The sequence below is a fragment of the Rutidosis leptorrhynchoides genome, chromosome 6 (genome assembly GCF_046630445.1).
Source record: "Rutidosis leptorrhynchoides isolate AG116_Rl617_1_P2 chromosome 6, CSIRO_AGI_Rlap_v1, whole genome shotgun sequence".
Classification (NCBI taxonomy): domain Eukaryota; kingdom Viridiplantae; phylum Streptophyta; class Magnoliopsida; order Asterales; family Asteraceae; genus Rutidosis; species Rutidosis leptorrhynchoides.
In genome coordinates, this window is record NC_092338.1 from 58,589,434 (window position 1) to 58,608,279 (window position 18,846).

At 32.3% G+C, this 18,846-nt stretch overlaps 1 protein-coding gene across 1 annotated transcript; it reads left to right on the plus strand.

Moving 5' to 3' along the window:
* Window positions 1–8,686: 8,686 nt before the first annotated feature.
* Window positions 8,687–12,135, plus strand: LOC139855656 (uncharacterized). The gene is made up of 9 exons (XM_071844901.1): window positions 8,687–9,849; window positions 9,943–9,996; window positions 10,095–10,197; window positions 10,280–10,354; window positions 10,450–10,606; window positions 10,747–10,816; window positions 10,987–11,052; window positions 11,582–11,704; window positions 11,789–12,135. Exons 1-9 carry the CDS (start codon window positions 8,889–8,891, stop codon window positions 11,968–11,970), a joined length of 1,791 nt encoding a protein of 596 aa, XP_071701002.1. The 5' UTR covers window positions 8,687–8,888; the 3' UTR covers window positions 11,971–12,135.
* Window positions 12,136–18,846: the final 6,711 nt, after the last annotated feature.

Consider the following 18,846-nt stretch of genomic DNA (forward strand, 5'->3'; position numbering starts at 1 on the left):
GTGATTAGATAGTAGTTTTGGTTTGGGGTGATGGTTTTGATTGCGGTTCATCGAGAAGGAAAATAAGAAGAAACATGAGGATGGATTAAGCTGTAGTTTAATAGTGAAGTAGGTAGTGGTTCACGATTAAGAGAGAGATAGAGAGAGAGTGGTTAGTGATTTACGGTGGTGTGTCCTTGGTGGTTCTTGGTGTTCGATGGTGGTGGAAGTGAGGGTGAGGGTGTTGGGTGATTCGTTTGGTGGTGGTGTCGAACACGGTTAATTGGTGATGATGGTTGTGTTTCGAAAGGTGGTGAGTTGTAAATGGGTGGTTCTTGAATGGTGGTGATCGGTTAGAGCATAACAGAATTTGCAAGTGGGGAAAAGGGTGAAGATGATAACGGTTTAGCCATGAAAACAAGAACAGATACAAAGTTTGAGCGTGTATGGATTTAGGTTCATTTGATTAGAAACCGAAACATTTAAACTTTAATGGTGATTGATGTAATATGAAAAAGAAATAATAGCAGGTTTCGATGGGGTGTTTTGTTTTGTTTAGTTCGAACAGAAGTACAAGAGTGATAGCAGCAATCGTACTCGATAACATTCAGTAGGAGTCAAGGGTGGTAGCAGGTTTGGCAATTGAAAGAAGTAAAGGGTTGGTTCTTCGTTACAATAGGAGAGAGATATGGTGAGTTAAAGAGGGTAAGAGAGAGAGGAGAAAGGTTTTGGTTGAGTTGATCCCGTTTGTCTATAAGTATGTGTAAGTTCATATATAGACTAGATGTTAAATATTGATTAAAAGTAAAACAGTGATAATTACACCAATCACGGATGGAATTATATCATGAAACATGTTTTAGGTGTATCTATAATTATGTACATATACTAGATATTTGATGCAGAGTGCAACTAAATTCAAAAGGTAAATAGTGGCAAACAGTAAATTAAATGATATGTAATTCAGTGGCCTGTATTATCAATTATTATCAATTATTTCTAATGACACTATAACGCGGACAGGGTTTCATGCTCCATTGTTAATCAGTGACGGATGAAAATCTTCCGAAAAATCTCCTATTTTAAAATTAACTAAATTTATTTATATTATTAATACTGATATTAATATTTCAAATTATTATATTTAGTTATATATATATATATATATATATATATATATATATATATATATACATTTAGTGGTTCGTGAATCGTCGAGAACAGTCAAAGGGTAATTGATTATCCGAATATAGATTTCAAACTTTCTAGACTCAACATTACAAATTTTGCTTATCGTGTCAGAAACATATAGAGATTAAGGTTTAAATTTGGTTGGAAATTTCCGGGTCATTACAGCCGTATAGAAATCACTGATGTACAAAGTGTGAAGAATAAAGAAGTGATTCTAGTATATCAAGACTATATTGCTTGAGGACAAGCAACGCTCAAGTGTGGGAATATTTGATAATGCTAAAAACGAACATATATTTCATAGCATTATTCCTCAAGAAAGACAAGCTTTTAATTGCAATTGTTCTATTTACAAGTAATATTCGTTTAAATAATAAAAGGTGAAGACAAAAGACAGATTCAACGAATTGAAGACGCAAACGACCAAAAAGCTCAAAAGTACAAAATACAATCAAAGAGGTTCCAATTATTGATAAGAAACATCTCAAAATTACAAGAGTACAAGATTCAAAACGCAAAGTACAAGATATTAAATTATACGCAGGACGTTCGAAAATCCGGAACCGGGCCCAGAGTCAACTCTCAACGCTCGACGCAACGGACTAAAAATTACAAGTTAACTATGTATATAAATATAATATAATATATAATTAATTATATAAATTATATATATATTATATTTATATAATAAACCGTCGGTAAACAAAGAGCCAAAGCTGGGTGAGCTGTAATTACAAACTCCGCGACTCGCGGAGTTTGAAGAGCAAAAAGGGCGCGAGTCACGGAGTCCCCTGGACGAAAATTCCTATAAAAGCCAGCGAATTCTGATCGTAAAAATATCCATAAAATCTCTCTTTCTCTATATGTAAGCGTAATATATATATATATATATATATATATATATATATATATATATATATATATATATATATATATATATATATATATATATATATATATTTTAATTTTAATTTTAATTATAATTCTAATAATAAGGGTATGTTAGCGAATGTTGTAAGGGTGTAAGTCGAAATTCTGTCCGTGTAACGCTACACTATTTTTAATCATTGTAAGTTATATTCAACCTTTTTACATTAATGTCTCGTAGCTAAGTTATTATTATGCTTATTTAAAACGAAGTAATCATGATTTTGGGCTAATTACTAAAATTGGGTAATTGGGCTTTGTACCATAATTGGGGTTTGGACAAAAGAACGACACTTGTGGAAATTAGACTATGGGCTATTAATGGGCTTTATATTTGTTTAACTAAATGATAGTTTGTTAATTTTAATATAAAGATTTACAATTGGACGTCCCTATAAATAACCATATACACTCGATCGGATACGATAGGCGGGATATTTATATGTACGAATAATCGTTCATTTAACCGGACACGGGAATGGATTAATAACCACTAGAATTATTAAAACAGGGGTGAAATTATGTACAAGGACACTTGGCATAATTGATAACAAAGTATTAAAACCTTGGGTTACACACAGTCGACATCCTGGTGTAATTATTAAACAAAGTATTAAAATCTTGTTACAGTTTAAGTCCCCAATTAGTTGGAATATTTAACTTCGGGTATAAGGATAATTTGACGAGGACACTCGCACTTTATATTTATGACTGATGGACTGTTATGGACAAAAAACCAGACGGACATATTAAATAATCCAGGACAAAGGACAATTAACCCATGGGCATAAAACTAAAATCAACACGTCAAGCATCATGATTACGGAAGTTTAAATAAGCATAATTCTTTTATTTCATATTTAATTTCCTTTATTTTATATTTAATTGCACTTCTAATTATCGCACTTTTATTTATTGTTATTGTATTTAATTGCACTTTTAATTATCGTACTTTTTAATTATCGCAAGTTTATTTTATCGCACTTTTATTTATCGCAATTTCATTATCATTATTTACTTTACGCTTTAAATTAAGTCTTGTATTTATTTTTAATTTTGGTTTTAACTGCGACTAAAGTTTTAAAATCGACAAACCGGTCATTAAACGGTAAAAACCCCCCTTTATAATAATAATATTACTTATATATATATTTATATTTTTATAAAATAAAACTAATATAGCGTTAAGCTATGTTTAAAGATTTTCCCTGTGGAACGAACCGGACTTACTAAAAACTACACTACTGTACGATTAGGTACACTGCCTATAAGTGTTGTAGCAAAGTTTAAGTATATCCATTCTATAAATAAATAAATATCTTGTGTAAAATTGTATCGTATTTAATAGTATTTCCTTGTAAAATTTAATAGTATTTTATACCCCTTAGCTTTAACATCAGAGGCATACTTGGTTTTGTTCGTCTCTGAGCAGTTACTTACACGGAATACAGCTTCCAATTTCTCAAACCACCTAGTCAGTCCAACCGGCCCCTCAGTTACTTACACGGAATACAGCTTTCAATTTCTCAAACTACCTAGTCAGTCCAACCGGTCCCTCAGTACCACTGAAGTTGCGGGGCTTGCAGCTTTGGAATTCCTTGTATGTGCACCCGTTATGATTGTGCTGAATAACTGGTGGAGCTTGGGGGTTCATTTCCGCTATAGCTGCGGCCACCCGTTCGGCTATCATTTCTTCAATCTGTGTTGCTGTGGGCGTTGATCTTCCGTTGGCCATTGATCTTCTAAACAAAAATTTTGACTTAAGTCAAAATCCAGCATTCAAATAATAATAATACAGTATATGGTAACCAACATGGAATCAACACAACACATGTTAATTAAGTAATGCAACTAAATTCAGATACCACAAAATCATCATACAGTAACGTAAATAGAACACCGTACAAGGATTAAACAACACTAAGTTCCATTCATTAATAAAAAGTTGCATACATTCGCATAAGATTCGTACAATACGTGAGTGAAAAATGAAACTACAAACGGGATTACATAAAGAATCCTAATACAAAAGCCCTATGGTGACGGTGGGTAAAGGATGTCCATTATGTGGGACATCTGGTCCTCGAGCTCAGTTACCCGAGCACGGAGGGTATCCACCTCCCTCGTCAGTTCCTCGACAGAGGGAGAGGCTGGTGGAGCAGGCGGTGCTGATGGTGCAGGTGGTGCCGGTGGTGCAGATGATGCTGGTAGAGCTGGTGGTGCAGATAGTCCAGCACCAGAAGTAGATGCTGCGTAACAGGGAGCCTTACGTATGAATGGATTAGCAGGATACGGCACAAGCCTCTTACGGGCGGTAACTCTAACCTTCAGTCCATGTGCGTTAACGAACGACCTACCTCCGTTAACCCCTGGAATAACAGTACCATCAAAATGATACCGCTTCTTTGGTGGGGTAGAGGGAGGCTGCACGGGCGTCTCCTCAGGGTCCTCGTCGGAATCCTCGTCGCTGGAATCGTCGGATGTTGAGTCGTCAGATGATGAGTCGTCGGAATCATCGGAAGGCGGATGTGCTCAGCCGGTAGTCATCAGTCGATATCTGCCGGGTGGAATCGGCACGACACGTCCATCAGGAAGGCGTCTGGCCCAATGGTTATGCTCATTACGGAACGGACCCTCCCCTTGATCCCCAGGAATCACAACACCACCGGAATGGTGCTGTGGCTCCGAAGGTCCTGGGATAAGTGGAGCTGGAATCTCCGGTGGATCCTCGTGTCCGTCTGAGATGATCACTGGGTCGGGTGTGTGGCTACTGTCTCCAGAGGACGAAGCGCCAGAGTCGCTGGAGGGTAGAGAGGACGTGATCTGTGAATCGGCAACAATGGCAGGCGATGTGGCAGATGAGTCTGAGTCGCTCTCCAAAATGATAACGGGCGGGATATTCGACATCTGAACAAGGAAAAATAACTTTTTCCATGTCAGTAAGTCATAAAGCAAGCACGTATTAGGCAAAGTAACTACGACAGTCTAGATCATCTATAACAGTAAATAGCATGACAATAATAACGAATCCTACAGAAGTATCATGCAATCAAAAGTAGATAGTATCATGCAGTGGTGAAAACAAATAGCAGTATACGACATATAGCAGTAAAAGTAAGCAGCAGCATGCAGCAAGTTCCGCAGAAACAAGTAAACTAGCAAGTTGTAGATTAGTCCTATTAGTGAATCATACTCGGTTCGGTCTAGACTCACTAATGCAACCTAATTCCCTACAACCAATGCTCTGATACCAAATGTGACGCCCGTACAAAATTAACGTGTACGGATCATCAACAACAGGATCATTACAAGGTCAAACACTATATGCTGTTTTAAAATAAGTTTGCATTCATAAAACAGAGTGACGTCTTAACCAACATTAAAAGTTTTACAACCGAAAGTATGCTTCTATGAATAGAAGCAACTAATAATAGTACGTGACCCAATGGTCGTTACGAATACATTGTTCAAAAGTAATAAAGTTTGTGAATGCAAGATAAACGTTTCATGCGAAGAAATCTCTAATAAGCGCAGCGGGAGTCTACAAAGCATGGCAACTACAGCGGAAGCAATCAAACCTTACGCACCTGAGAAAGACATGCTTAAAAACGTCAACACAAAGGATGGTGAGCTATAGTTTAAGTATAACAGTAATGTAAGGTAGGCCACGAGATTTCAGTGTTTCAAAACAGTATGAAAAGTATATGTATAACCGTGGGCACTTGGTAACTAACTTAACGTAAATAACACCCCCTAAAAGTACACTTGACGAGTGCGTAAGTTTATGAAGTATTAAACACCCGTTAAATGCTAGCGCGACTAGCCCGAGTGGGGATGTCAAACCCTATGGATCCATATCTAAGATTCGCGTTCACCGGTTCAAAGACCAATGACTAAACGTTACCGAGCTAAGGGGAAAGTTTATGCCGTTGTATAACCCACACATATATAAAATTTAAGTACTCGTGCCTAGTATGTAAAACGTAAAATGCGCATGTATTCTCAGTTCCCAAAATAGTTAAAGTAAAAAAGGGATGCTATAACTCACAGTGGAAAGTAGTAAAAGTCGATACGCGGGAATAGTAAGCAAGTGGTTGGTTCGAAAGGTCCTCAACCTAAGTCAAAAGTTACTAAGTCAGTAAATCGTTCCCAAAGGTTTAAAAAGTATGTAAATTAGGTCTTAAGTATCATCATCATTCATCATTAATCAAAAAGTGTAAAGTAAGTTTCAATCAAGAATAGAGTTTGAAAAAAAGGCTGACTTCGTTCAGTCACTACGACCTCTATACAAACTAAAATGAGGTGAGACCAGTGGCTATGGCTCCATATATGAGTCCCCTAGAGGCTGACCAATTTCCAGAACCAAACTCGTCTTCGTTTGATCGTGGCGACGGTTTGAGTGTGAGTAGGTCAGAAATTTCAGCACAGCGTTAAAAGGGTGTAGTGACTTTCGGATGGCCATAAATCCTAAACCGTAACTCGGATTAAGACGAGGTCTAAACGTAAAATCATCTACTCGAACCGGAATAGTTGGAAATCAACTTTTCCAGTAGCCCAGGTTAATGATCAGTTCCAAAAAATAGTAAGTAAGGTGCTCCGGTGGGTTCTTGGTGATTGATGCTCATCACGGTTCTCATCCTTGATGCTTATAGCTTCAAGTGTACAACTCGTTGATGTGTTTGCATCATCTTAACCAAGTTTTGACCATCATAACACTAGTGTAAGTCTAAGATATGTAGCACAACTCAATTAAGGGTTGTAAGTAGTTTGATGAACCAAAGTTACATCAAGATCTTAGATCCGACACATACATGAGTTCTAATAGTAATATTAAGCTATAAACTTGAAAGTAAACTAAATAAACAAGATCTTAAGTTGTAGAACTTAGATCTTAATTAGATCTTAAAGATCCTAGACTAGAAAGTCTAGATCTAGTGTTCTTAAGTTAGATCCTAAGTTATAGAACTTGGATCTTCACTTTAATGAAACCATAAGTTATGAAACTTAGATTTTCATCTTGTAAAATGTATATAAGCTCATAAGCTCTTGTTTTAAACAAATTTGGAAGACCATAAGTTATAGAAACTTAGATCCAACATAAGTGTGTGAAGTTATAACTAGAAAGTTATACTTCCATGTTCTTGAAATTATAAAGTTAACTTTAGTTTGAAGAAATATGAGATCAAGTTTAACTAGTAATACTTGACCAAATTAACAATATTATAACTTTAAAGTACTTACAAAAGAAAGAAATAAACTAAAGTTACAAGTATTATGTTCATGTTTGTTTCATACTTGAGAAGATTCAAATCAAAGTTTGGATCTTAAGGAAATAAACTTCAAGTCTACAAAACATGAACACAAGTATGATTATAAAGCTTATGAACTTTTAGATCTTTAAAACATTTAAGTGTAGAACCATAAACTAACAAGTTTAGATTCTTGTTCTTGATTCTTCATCAAACAAAAGATGGAAGTAACAAGATTTATGAAGATACAAACTAACAAGTTTGATCTTTTAACAACAAACAACAACAAACTAATGAAATGATGATGATTATGTTTCGGTTTTTCAAAGGAAAAAAGAGAAGAAAGAAAAGGATGTAATACTTACAAACTAGAGAGAAAAACTAGAGAAAAGAGAGTGCAAGTAAGTTGTGTGTGAAATGAGATAGAAACTAGTAAATAAGTAACAAAGAAATTGAAAATAAAACCCCCTCCATCCTCCTAGTTGGCCGACGGTTTCAAGGGCTCAAAGGGGCAAGGTCAAAAGCTACTTTCAAGTATTGGAGAATGGTGTGAGCTCAAAATAGATTAAAGTTAAATTGCATGGGAACTTGGTGCTAGCATGCTTGTGACAAGTCTCTTCATATCACTAATTAATCTTGTTCTTAACCTTAATGAGTCATTAGCATGATAGTGGGCTTACTGGTAGCCCATTAAGAAAAGTAGGGTGAGCTTTTAAGTCCAAATCCATTAACAAAAGTCCATGTGTAAGTATGTAACAAATAAATAAACAAAGCCCAAGTAATTAACTAGTTACATTAGTTAATTAAAAATGATTAATAATAATTAATCATGAACGTAAATAATATTCGAAATATTATTCGTGTAAAGCACGTGTGTCACAAAGACGAGTCGGGACATGTAGAGTCAATTACGGTAACAAGTAAATGTATAAAAATACATTTATTAAAACGCAAGCATTAATAATAAATATTAATAATATAAGTCGAAAAATCCAGGGTCGTTACACTCACCCTATGCCCTCCTCCATTTCTTTCTCAACCATGTTGCACCACGGAACAAAAAGTAACTAAACCTGTACATTTGGTTCCAATATTTGTAAATTTAGTGGGTCTCAATTTATTTGAGTATGCATGTTATGCCTGATAGCATTTAGTCCTTAGTTAAGCCTGTTTTAATAGTGCTGACGTAGTTCTAATGTAACAGCTTGTTGAAAAAATTTGTCATGTTTCGAGAGCACCCTTACAATTTGGAACAAGTATTTTATGTTTCGAGAGCACCCTTACGATTACAATTTGTAACAAGTATTTTACATTCTTATGAAGTGTGTAAACACAAACTAAAACCCTCTGTTCTGTCCCCAGCTTTTTAAAATATTTTCTTTCTCTCTCTTTCACTAATACATAAACGGAACTCAAATGCTCATCATCAGAACCATAGTAGAACAACAACATTCACCAAACTAACTGACATTTCTTCATCTAAAAGCTTCCAACAACAATCAAATAAGTTGAACACTGTTTGAATTTTATACCATTGTCATTATGGATTTAGAACGAAAAAGAGTGGCAGCTAATTCATCAAAAAATGCGGTGGTGATAGGTTCGGTTTGGGAAAGCAGAATGAGAGGAAGCTTCAAAGTTTTCAAAGGTGATAATAATAATCAAGAAATTGAAAAACCCATTGACAAAAATCAAGAAATTGAAAAACCCATTGATAAAAATCAAGACTTGGAGAAGGTGGGTATGAGATCCAAACAGAGGTCTGATGGAATCAGCAGTGGTGAAAAGAGGAAAACATGGAAATCTGATGGTAGTTTAATAGGAAATGAAAAAAGCCCAGTTCAGATCTCAAAGGTTAGATCTGAAAACAAGAAAGTGTTGGGTGAATTAAGTAAGGAATTAAGTGGTTTCATTGATGGTAATGGAATCAAGAAAAGCCCAATTCAGATAATGAAAGGAAGACATTCAATTGATGGAATTGAAAGAAGCCCTGTTCAGAGGACGATAAAGACTCGAGCTTTATCAAGAAAAGAGAGCTCAAGTAGTGATTTAAGTAATGGAATTGAGATAGTCAAACCATTGCCAACTAAATTGACTCAAATTAGGAATGAAAATAATGGAATTGATGAAATTGATAGCGAAAACAGAGATGATTATCATGAGAAAATGGATAATAGATCAGAGTCTAGTAAAAGATTAGATGAATTAGATGTTTGTGATGAGAATTTAATGACAGTTGACCTGGCGATAGTCAAAACTGGGGATTTTGACGAACATGAAGAATCTTTTAGTAAGGAGGAGAATGAAGAAACCAATGATGAAAGAGCTATTGTTATGGTTAAAGAAATGGAACCCATTTCTACAATCAAGAAAAATAAGTCACCAGAAGTTGTTATTGAAGACAAAAAAGTTCATCTCAGAAACGAAAGATCTAGTCCCATTTCAAGAACTTTCAAAAAACAACCTCCTGTTGTAAATAATTCAAGATTTATTTCAAAACCATGCAAAAGCAAGCATCTTTTTTAATTTTCTTTTAATAATTCAATCTTTATGTTTATCTTTCTCAATTTTAATCAATCCTACTTCAATTTTGCAGGTAAATTTCCAATACAGAGAGCTCCCAAATCCCATGGAAGATTGCAAACGTTCGGTTAGTGCGTTATCATATAAAAATTTCGATACCATAAGATGTTCATTCAAATTTCAAATAATATAATCTAAATTTTATTGACTTGTTATTGTTTTCAGTTGATTTGATAATGTGGAGAGATGCATCAAAATCAGCACTAGTATTTGGTTTAGGGACTTTTTCCATTCTTTCATCATCATACACTCAAGACTATAATATCAGGTAATGAAATTTTAACACACATTTTGCTTACAAACTGATCATCCCATTTTCATACATCTTTGTTCATTGCTGTGTTTTTCAGCTTCATTTCTGTAATCTCTTATATGAGTCTCATATATCTTGGTGCAATGTTCATCTTCAACTCATTTATTTCAAGGTAACTCATTCACATACATGTATAGAAATCATTTTTCAATATATTCTTGATAATCATTTTCTTAAAAAAAAAAAAAAAAAAAAAAAAAAAAAAAGGAGAGTTGTAGATGCAGATAATAGTACAGATGATGAAGAATGTGTTGTTGGTGAAGAAGAAGCAATTTGGGCATTAAGATTGTTCCTTCCTTACATCAATGAATTTCTCATAAAGGTGAAAGCTTTGTTTTCAGGTGATCCTGCTACTACAATGAAGGTAAAAACAATTAAATATGTATAAAAATGTTTTTTTTTTTCTTTTATAATCTTATATATTTCACTGATTTTAATGTAACTTACATCCTTTTTCTACAATATTTGTTAGAATACTGACAAATATTTGGTGTCATTTGACAGTTAGCAGTGCTGCTCTTTATTTTGGCAAGAAGTGGCAGTTCAATAACCATTTGGAAAATGGCCAAATTGGGTCAGTTTTGTGAATTTCTACAGTGACATTTGTTGAATTTCATCATTATCATAAACCTATTTTGAGTCTTGAAAATCAAGGTTCTGCCTTTAATAAAAAAAAACTATTTTATTTATTTATTATTTTTATTTTTTATGAATCTGATAGCATTCTTGGTGGTTTTTATGCAGCTTTTTTTGCAGTTTTTACAGTGCCTAAGATATGCTCATCATATTCATCTCAACTAACTGCATATGGTAAGTAAAAGAATAAAGGAACAAAATTATTCATGAATTTCCTGCATTTGCAATTATTTCATTACTTATTACTGTCCTTGAGATGTGTACTTTGCTAATTCAAGACATCTGGACACACTGGTTTCTTGCTGCATGTGTTTGCAGTAATTGATGTGGGTCCATTTCCATTCATCAATTGTCAAAATCTACTGAAAATGTGAAATTGCACCCAACGGCTCCATATATGCTTTAAAGGTGTTTTTGAACATTTTTATAAAGCTATAAATACAAAAAGAATCATGTTGCACAAGAAATGTGTTCTTTTTCACTTTTGTTAAAGTCATATACTGATGATATGTTTATAAGCTGTGACCCAGTTTTTGGATAAAACCAGGAATCCAAGGAAAAACAAATTTTTTCAGTTTATGAGACCAGTTCGTAAGGTCATTAACGGTCGGGTTAGCCCTTTATTTGTCAGTTCCACGGTATCTATATTTATTGAATTTCACAAAATAATGGTTCTAAAAGAATAATATGCACGTAAATGAAGGTACATTTTGGGTTCAACGATACAAGGATGCTTGGGCTTCATGCACTAAAAAGAAAGCCGTTGCATTTGGTGGTTTCACTCTCATGTGGAATTTTTCTTCCATCGTTACTCGCTTTTGGGCAGGTATAATGTACAAGTTTTTATACCATGATATACATTAGTTAAAAATAGTTTTTCTTGAACTTTTTAAGCATTGTTTGTATATAGTGTTCATGTTGTTGGTGGCCTTCAAATACTACCAACATTCCATGATAGAACATGAACTTGTTGATGAGGAGCAAGTAGAAGAAGAGCCGGTTACACAAAGAAAACAAAGTATTTGGCAAGAACAAAGAAACATGAATAAAGTTTCATCGATTGAGAACACAAAGCTAAGGAAAAAATATTGATTTGATAGGCTCAACGCCAATGGAAAGTGGACACGTGTCGATAAAGAAGCACTTGTTGAATAATAAAGAAATAAATTGTGAGATATGTAAAGCGAAATAGTGAAAGATCAAATTTGTTGTCGCATCCTTATCGTAGTGTAGTTGTACCAACGGGTAGTGGCGGATCTAGGATTGAGAGTCACTGGTGTCACCGATTAAAATCCAAAAAAAATTTCAACTAGATGTCTTATTTTAATGTTGTCACTCAAAAAAATTTACCATATCTACTGGTGTCACTAGTTAAAAATTCAAAATTTTTTCCACTACATCATGTATTTGAGTGGTGTCTCGTGCCACCACGGGTAATACACTAGCTCCGCCCCTGCCAACGGGCATTTGATCTAGTAGTAAATTGTTGATATATTCGTGGAAAACTTCATTTAGAGTGTGTTGCCTTAAGAAAAAAGAGTCTAACGAACATAAAATTTGTCGCTTACATCGGCCACAAAACAATTTCTTAGCCTTGATCTATTATTCTTGGTAATTCTGATCTCGATATGGCCGAAAAGTATTTTAGGGTCACAATCATTAGAAGTCGATAAATAAAAACATAGAGCAACACACCAAACTGTATAAACTATTTTGTCCAAAACCTTTCACCAAACGTAGTCCCGTTATTTTCAAAGCCCAAATTACGTGTATGGGCTAAATATAAAGGTAGATATACAAATAGTAGAAAACTCTCTTAGCCCAATTTATGTCCAATTGTTTATTAGAAAATTACTACTCATAAATGTTTACAAATTGTATAGATAAAATTTTTAGGAATTGGATGCAAGTCAATCTTTTGTTAATTTATACTTCGTACCAAAATAAATGTACCAACAAACAGCAAGTCTAAATATAAGCTTCACACCATTTGTTAACATTTACTAATTTTGATGATATTTATTTCAGAAACATATCATGTATTGATGAATTCAAATAAGTTAGTTCCATTTATAAAATAGATGTAGTATGCAGTATGTACTATGTATATATTAGTGTAGTGAAAGCTACACTATATGTAATCTATGTAATCTATAGTGAAAGTTACATCATATGTAATCTATGTATGCACGAAGTCATTTGATTACACTAACCGATCAGCTAATGAATAATTGATTATGTCATTTGAGCTCATGGATAAAATACAATCTGTTTACATCATCCGAGCAAACGAATGTTACCATCTGCCCCGGTTCTTGAATTTGACATGTCTTTTTGGAGTAAGGTCGCCATTGAGTTGGCTTTTCATTCTAAAAATTGAAATTCGAGGTCTGATGTTGAACCGTCTTGATAGCGGTTTATATTGACTCTTTGAGCATGATGTCTATCATATCATTAACATTTTATATTTATTATTTAAATTATACATTTATACGTATTATTCATAAAATCATTGTTATTGAGTCATATAGCTACGGCGTGCAGATGAAACAGTTTGGTTTGGTTTCTCCTTCATTTTTCTAATAATATTTAAATATTTGCTACACGTTTTTCTTTGTATAAACAAATCGACTTAATAAAATGGAGGGCCAGATTCATAGTTTCACAATTTCCAGTGCAAATTGGCAAGTTGAGACAAAAGAATAAACAGTGGATGTAGATTACCTGAACTTTTCTTTTTCTTTTTTCTCAACTACATATTATAATTACAAGTAGAGTAAATTATACTCCGTATCGTTTAGTCCATTTGGTTTATGTTAATTTGTACTGATCATTCTTCACTTTATATTAAATGGCACGACTCTAATCCTTCGAACTAACGTCAGTTAAAATATCCTAGTTATTGCATATGTATGTTACATGGGAGCACATTAATCATTCACAATTATCGGACTCACGATTCTCACAAATCAAAAACACACTGGGAACAAAAATTATATGGGACAATAATATTAATCAGTGATCGGTTTAGAAATTCATTGCAACTCAATTTTGTAGCAAACCTTGGTCAATTTCAACTTTAGGAACAACCTTAGTAAACATCGTTATTAATAAAGCTAAACAGTCACTCACAAATCACTAAAATCCGCCTCAATATCGATCCTAGTTAATGGTTCTCCGACACATGAGTTCAAACTTCAAAGAGGGGTACGTCAAGGTAACCCGATATCACCATATCTATTTATTATTGCGTCCGAAGGTTTAAACATGCTCACAAAACAAGCATTCGAAGCAAAACTTTTCAAAGGCCTAAACATTGGTGTCGATGAAATCAAAGTGACACACCCTTAATATGCGGATGACACGATTTTCTTCAGAGAATGGAGTAAAAGAAACAATGGCAATCTTTTCAAACTCCTCAAATGTTTTGAAATATTCCCGGGCCTCACGGTAAATTTTGCTAAAAGTTGTCTATATTGTCATGACCCGCCCTAATCCATAAGAACAAATACAATAACATATGATTACGTTGCGAGGTATTTGACCTCTATATGATACATTTTACAAACATTGCATTCGTTTTAAAAGACAAACTTTCATTACATCGAAAGTTGACAGGCATGCATACCATTTCATAATATCCAACTATAAATGATCTAATCTGTCATTTACTTAATCATAATCTTTACTGAACTCAACGACTTGAATGCAACGTCTTTTGAAATATGTCATGAATGATTCCAAGTTATATCTTTAAAATGAGTAAACGAACAGCGGAAGATTTCTTTCAATCCTGAGAATAAACATGCTTTAAAGTGTCAACCAAAAGGTTGGTGAGTTCATTAGTTTATCATAATCATTCATTTTCATCATTTTAATAGACCACAAGAATTTCATTTCCATTTCTCATAAATATACGTCCCATGCATAGAGACAAAAATCATTCATATGGATTGAACACCGGGTAACCGACATTAACAAGATGCATATAAGAATATTCCCATCATTCCGGGACATCCATCGGACATGATATAAAAACTCGAAGTACTAAAGCATCCGCAACAACGGATGGGGTTTGTTAGGCCCAATAGATCTATCTTTAGGATTCGCGTCAATTAGTAGATCGGTTTACTAATTCTTAGGCTACCAAGCAAAAGGGGCATATTCGGCTTCGATCATTCAACCATATAATGTAGTTTCGATTACTTGTGTCTATTTCGTTAAACATTTATAAAAGTTGCGCATGTATTCTCAGCCCAAAAATGTAAAGGGTAAAAAGGCAAATGAAACTCACCATACTGTATTTCGTAGTAAAAATACATATAACGTCATTGAACAAGTGCAAGGTTGGCCTCGGATTCACGAACCTAAATTAATTATATATATTTATGTGTTGGTCAATATTTGTCTAACAAATTAGGTCAAGTCATAGTGTATCACAATCCTAATGCTCGAGACTAATATGCAAAGGTCAACAAAAGTCAATTTGACTCAAAATGATTTTTAAAATCTATACATGATTAATATATAGTTTAAATATCGACGTTTTATATTTTTAAATATTTTTAAAATATCTATTGGAGTAAATAATATAATTCATTTATTAATAAATAAAATTTTATATAAAATATACTTTTATATATCTTAAGTAATAAAATTTATAAAGTTCATTTAACATCATAATAATATGATAGGTAGTATTAATGTAATTATGTTACGCGTAGTAAAACATCTTTGTATTACATATTTATTTGATAAAATAATATCGATAATAATAATAGTAAGTAAAAGTTATAGTATTTTGTAATAATAATAATTATTATTCTATTAATAATAATAACAATATTTATATTTTCTAAAATGATATTATGATAAAATGGTAATTCATATTAATAAAAATAATGAAATTTTATATTAACAATGATATTCTTATTAAAACAATATGTTTGTAAAAATGATAGTGTTAATATTAATAATACTTTTAATAATAATAGTGATAAAAATAATGAAAAACAATAATTTTATCTAAATCAATATCTTCCAATAATTTAAATTTCATCATGATACTCATACTCAATATTTCCTAATCGGTTTGTTTTGATAGCTTTTAATCGTCTTTTATAACGTGTTCGTGTTAATGATAATAATAGTAATCATAATAATTAGGTGTTACTAATATTAATTTTTAATTATAATAATACTAATGATAATAGATATTATGATAATGATAATACTAATTATAACTTTAACGATAATAACGATAGTAATAATAACAATTTTTAATGATAATACTTTTTATTGATAATGATAATAATAATAATAATAATAATAATAATAATAATAATAATTAGATAAAAACTATAACGACGATAATAACGACGATAATAATAATCATTTTTAATAATAATACCAAATTTTAATTGACTATAACTTCAAATCCGTTCATCGAAACCATTCGATATCTAAATGAAAAGTTCTTAATTTTTCGCTAGCTTTTCAACGACATGCATATCTTATACCTTATCTCAACCGCATATATAACTAATTCAGGATTCAACATAACCTAACTAAAGGCAATATCAAAAGTACAAAGATGCATAATCCTATATACTCGAGCACTAATCAGGGATACACTATTAGTATGTAAAAGTTAAATTATGAGTACTCACGTATCAATATTGAGATTCAATATTGCAGGAAAGGTACGTAGACGCAACGGAGATGATAAACACTAGATTGACCTCACGAGCATACCCATCACCTCCATAGCTATAACCCATAATTTTCTTAGCCCTATCCTACTCATAAAATCCATTTTTGACATAACCCGCTCATGACTCCGTCGTAGTATTTTATGTATAAATACTAATAATATCGTTCCTAATAATACTAATACTAATAATAATAAGATTAATATTCATAATCTTAATATAATAATAATAATAATAATAATAATAATAATAATAATAATAATAACAATAATAATAATAATAATAAAAATATTAATACTATAATAATAATAATCTTACAGAGGGAGTAGAGGGAGTAATGTGGATGTGTGTGTGTTTCAGTGCACGAACGAATTTGTTTTATAAAGAGTTCCAAGATTTTGACTCCATGCGATCGCATGGAGTCCATTTGATAATTTCATGCAATCGCATGAAAAGGATTTCCAGCACATATTCAACCAATACGAATTGCCGACACTTTCTTAAATATTATTATATATGAATTAATATGTAATCTATATAATTAATTATATATTATATTATATTTACGTGCATGGTAAAAATGTAATTTTTGTTCAAATGACTCGTACGTTGTCACTTGACTCATGTACCACTTTCAATTTTTCGAACGCATTTTCGTACATTTAGAAAACTAGCCTTTTACGTTACGCGACGTGTACCCTTATTAATAATTTGACTTTCTCATCAATAAATTACCTTATAAAAATGTAACTTATATAATTGAGTGTTGTGGTCATTTGCTTCTATAAATCAGTGGCTCGTTGTTCGTCAAAATATATTATTTTAAATCAGGACGTTTTATGACTAAATTAAAATATATATATTTTTTTATTTAGAATTGTAAATTTGTACATAATATATGTTTGAAATATTTATCTAATGATACAATATTTAGTCTTTCAAAACCAATTATTTTTCAAAGTTCGTTTTGAAATCGTTCAGAAAAATATTATAACTCGTAACGTTTTCATTTAAAAACTTAATTAAATACAATTCATTTATGTATTAACTTTTTAAATATCAATCGCATCACTAAGCGAATGTTACTATCGTGCACTAAACTAATTTAAAAACATATATTTTTAATGAACACGTTTTAATGTACGTTGCAAGTTATTCATATATCTAACAACTAATATTCCAACTTACGTTATTTAAACATATACATTAATAAACTAGTTCTATTATGTCGAAAAACGTTTTTACTTAAGAGAGTAAAATAATATACAAATCATAACAGGTTTCAAGTTATTAACTTACAGTTTATTCATGAGTTGTAGGATTAGGTCAAATGGATAAATGTACGTATAAAATCATCTTAACATGACAAATGGTTTTATCTTGACGAACATTAATTCAATTATTTACTCTTCATGATAAAATATCATTAAAGACTACTAATTAACCTATCAATAGTCACGAGAAAATTATTGTAAGGCATGTATTGAAAATCAAATAGGAGTCTCCACTAATCTGACTAGCTCTCGCTATTTGACACTTTGTCCTTACTAGAAGATCACTTTACCATTTATTCCGAATATCGTTAAAAAGAAAAGGTTTCCTAAATCAAAGTGGACCTCCTAATAGGGACTCGTAGCCATAATTCAATGTATCTGATAATTCAATCATTTGATATTATCTTTTAATTCCGTCGATAATTATTTTAAATATATTTTAAAACAAATACGTTCATGTAAAGTATTATACGTCTAATACTTTGTTAACGTTTTCAAGTTATAATATATACATATATACATATATAATCATATCCGTTCCTATAATGGTTCGTGAATCTTTGGAATTTGGTCTAGGTTAAATGAATGTATGAACACAGTTTAAAATTCTTGAGATTCAACTTAACAAACTTTTCTTATCGTGTCGGGAATATATAAAGATTAAAGTTTAAATTTGTTCGGAAATTTCTGGGTCGTCACAGTACCTACCCGTTAAAGAAATTTCGTCCCCAAAATTTGATAGAGATTGTCATGGCTAATAATGCGAATGTTATTATAACGTATGTAAGCTGATACATAGAGTTTTATCATGATTAAGAAATACGAATAAAATAATTCAATTTCTCGAAGCGTATGAGTGAAGTTATCGTAAATGAATGAAATAAGATAATAGTGATTCGTCATATCTTTTGACGTAGATAGGGTGGATTTCCAAGTTCAATAGATTTGGAGAATATCTTCGTAATATGATTTGATTCTTCGAT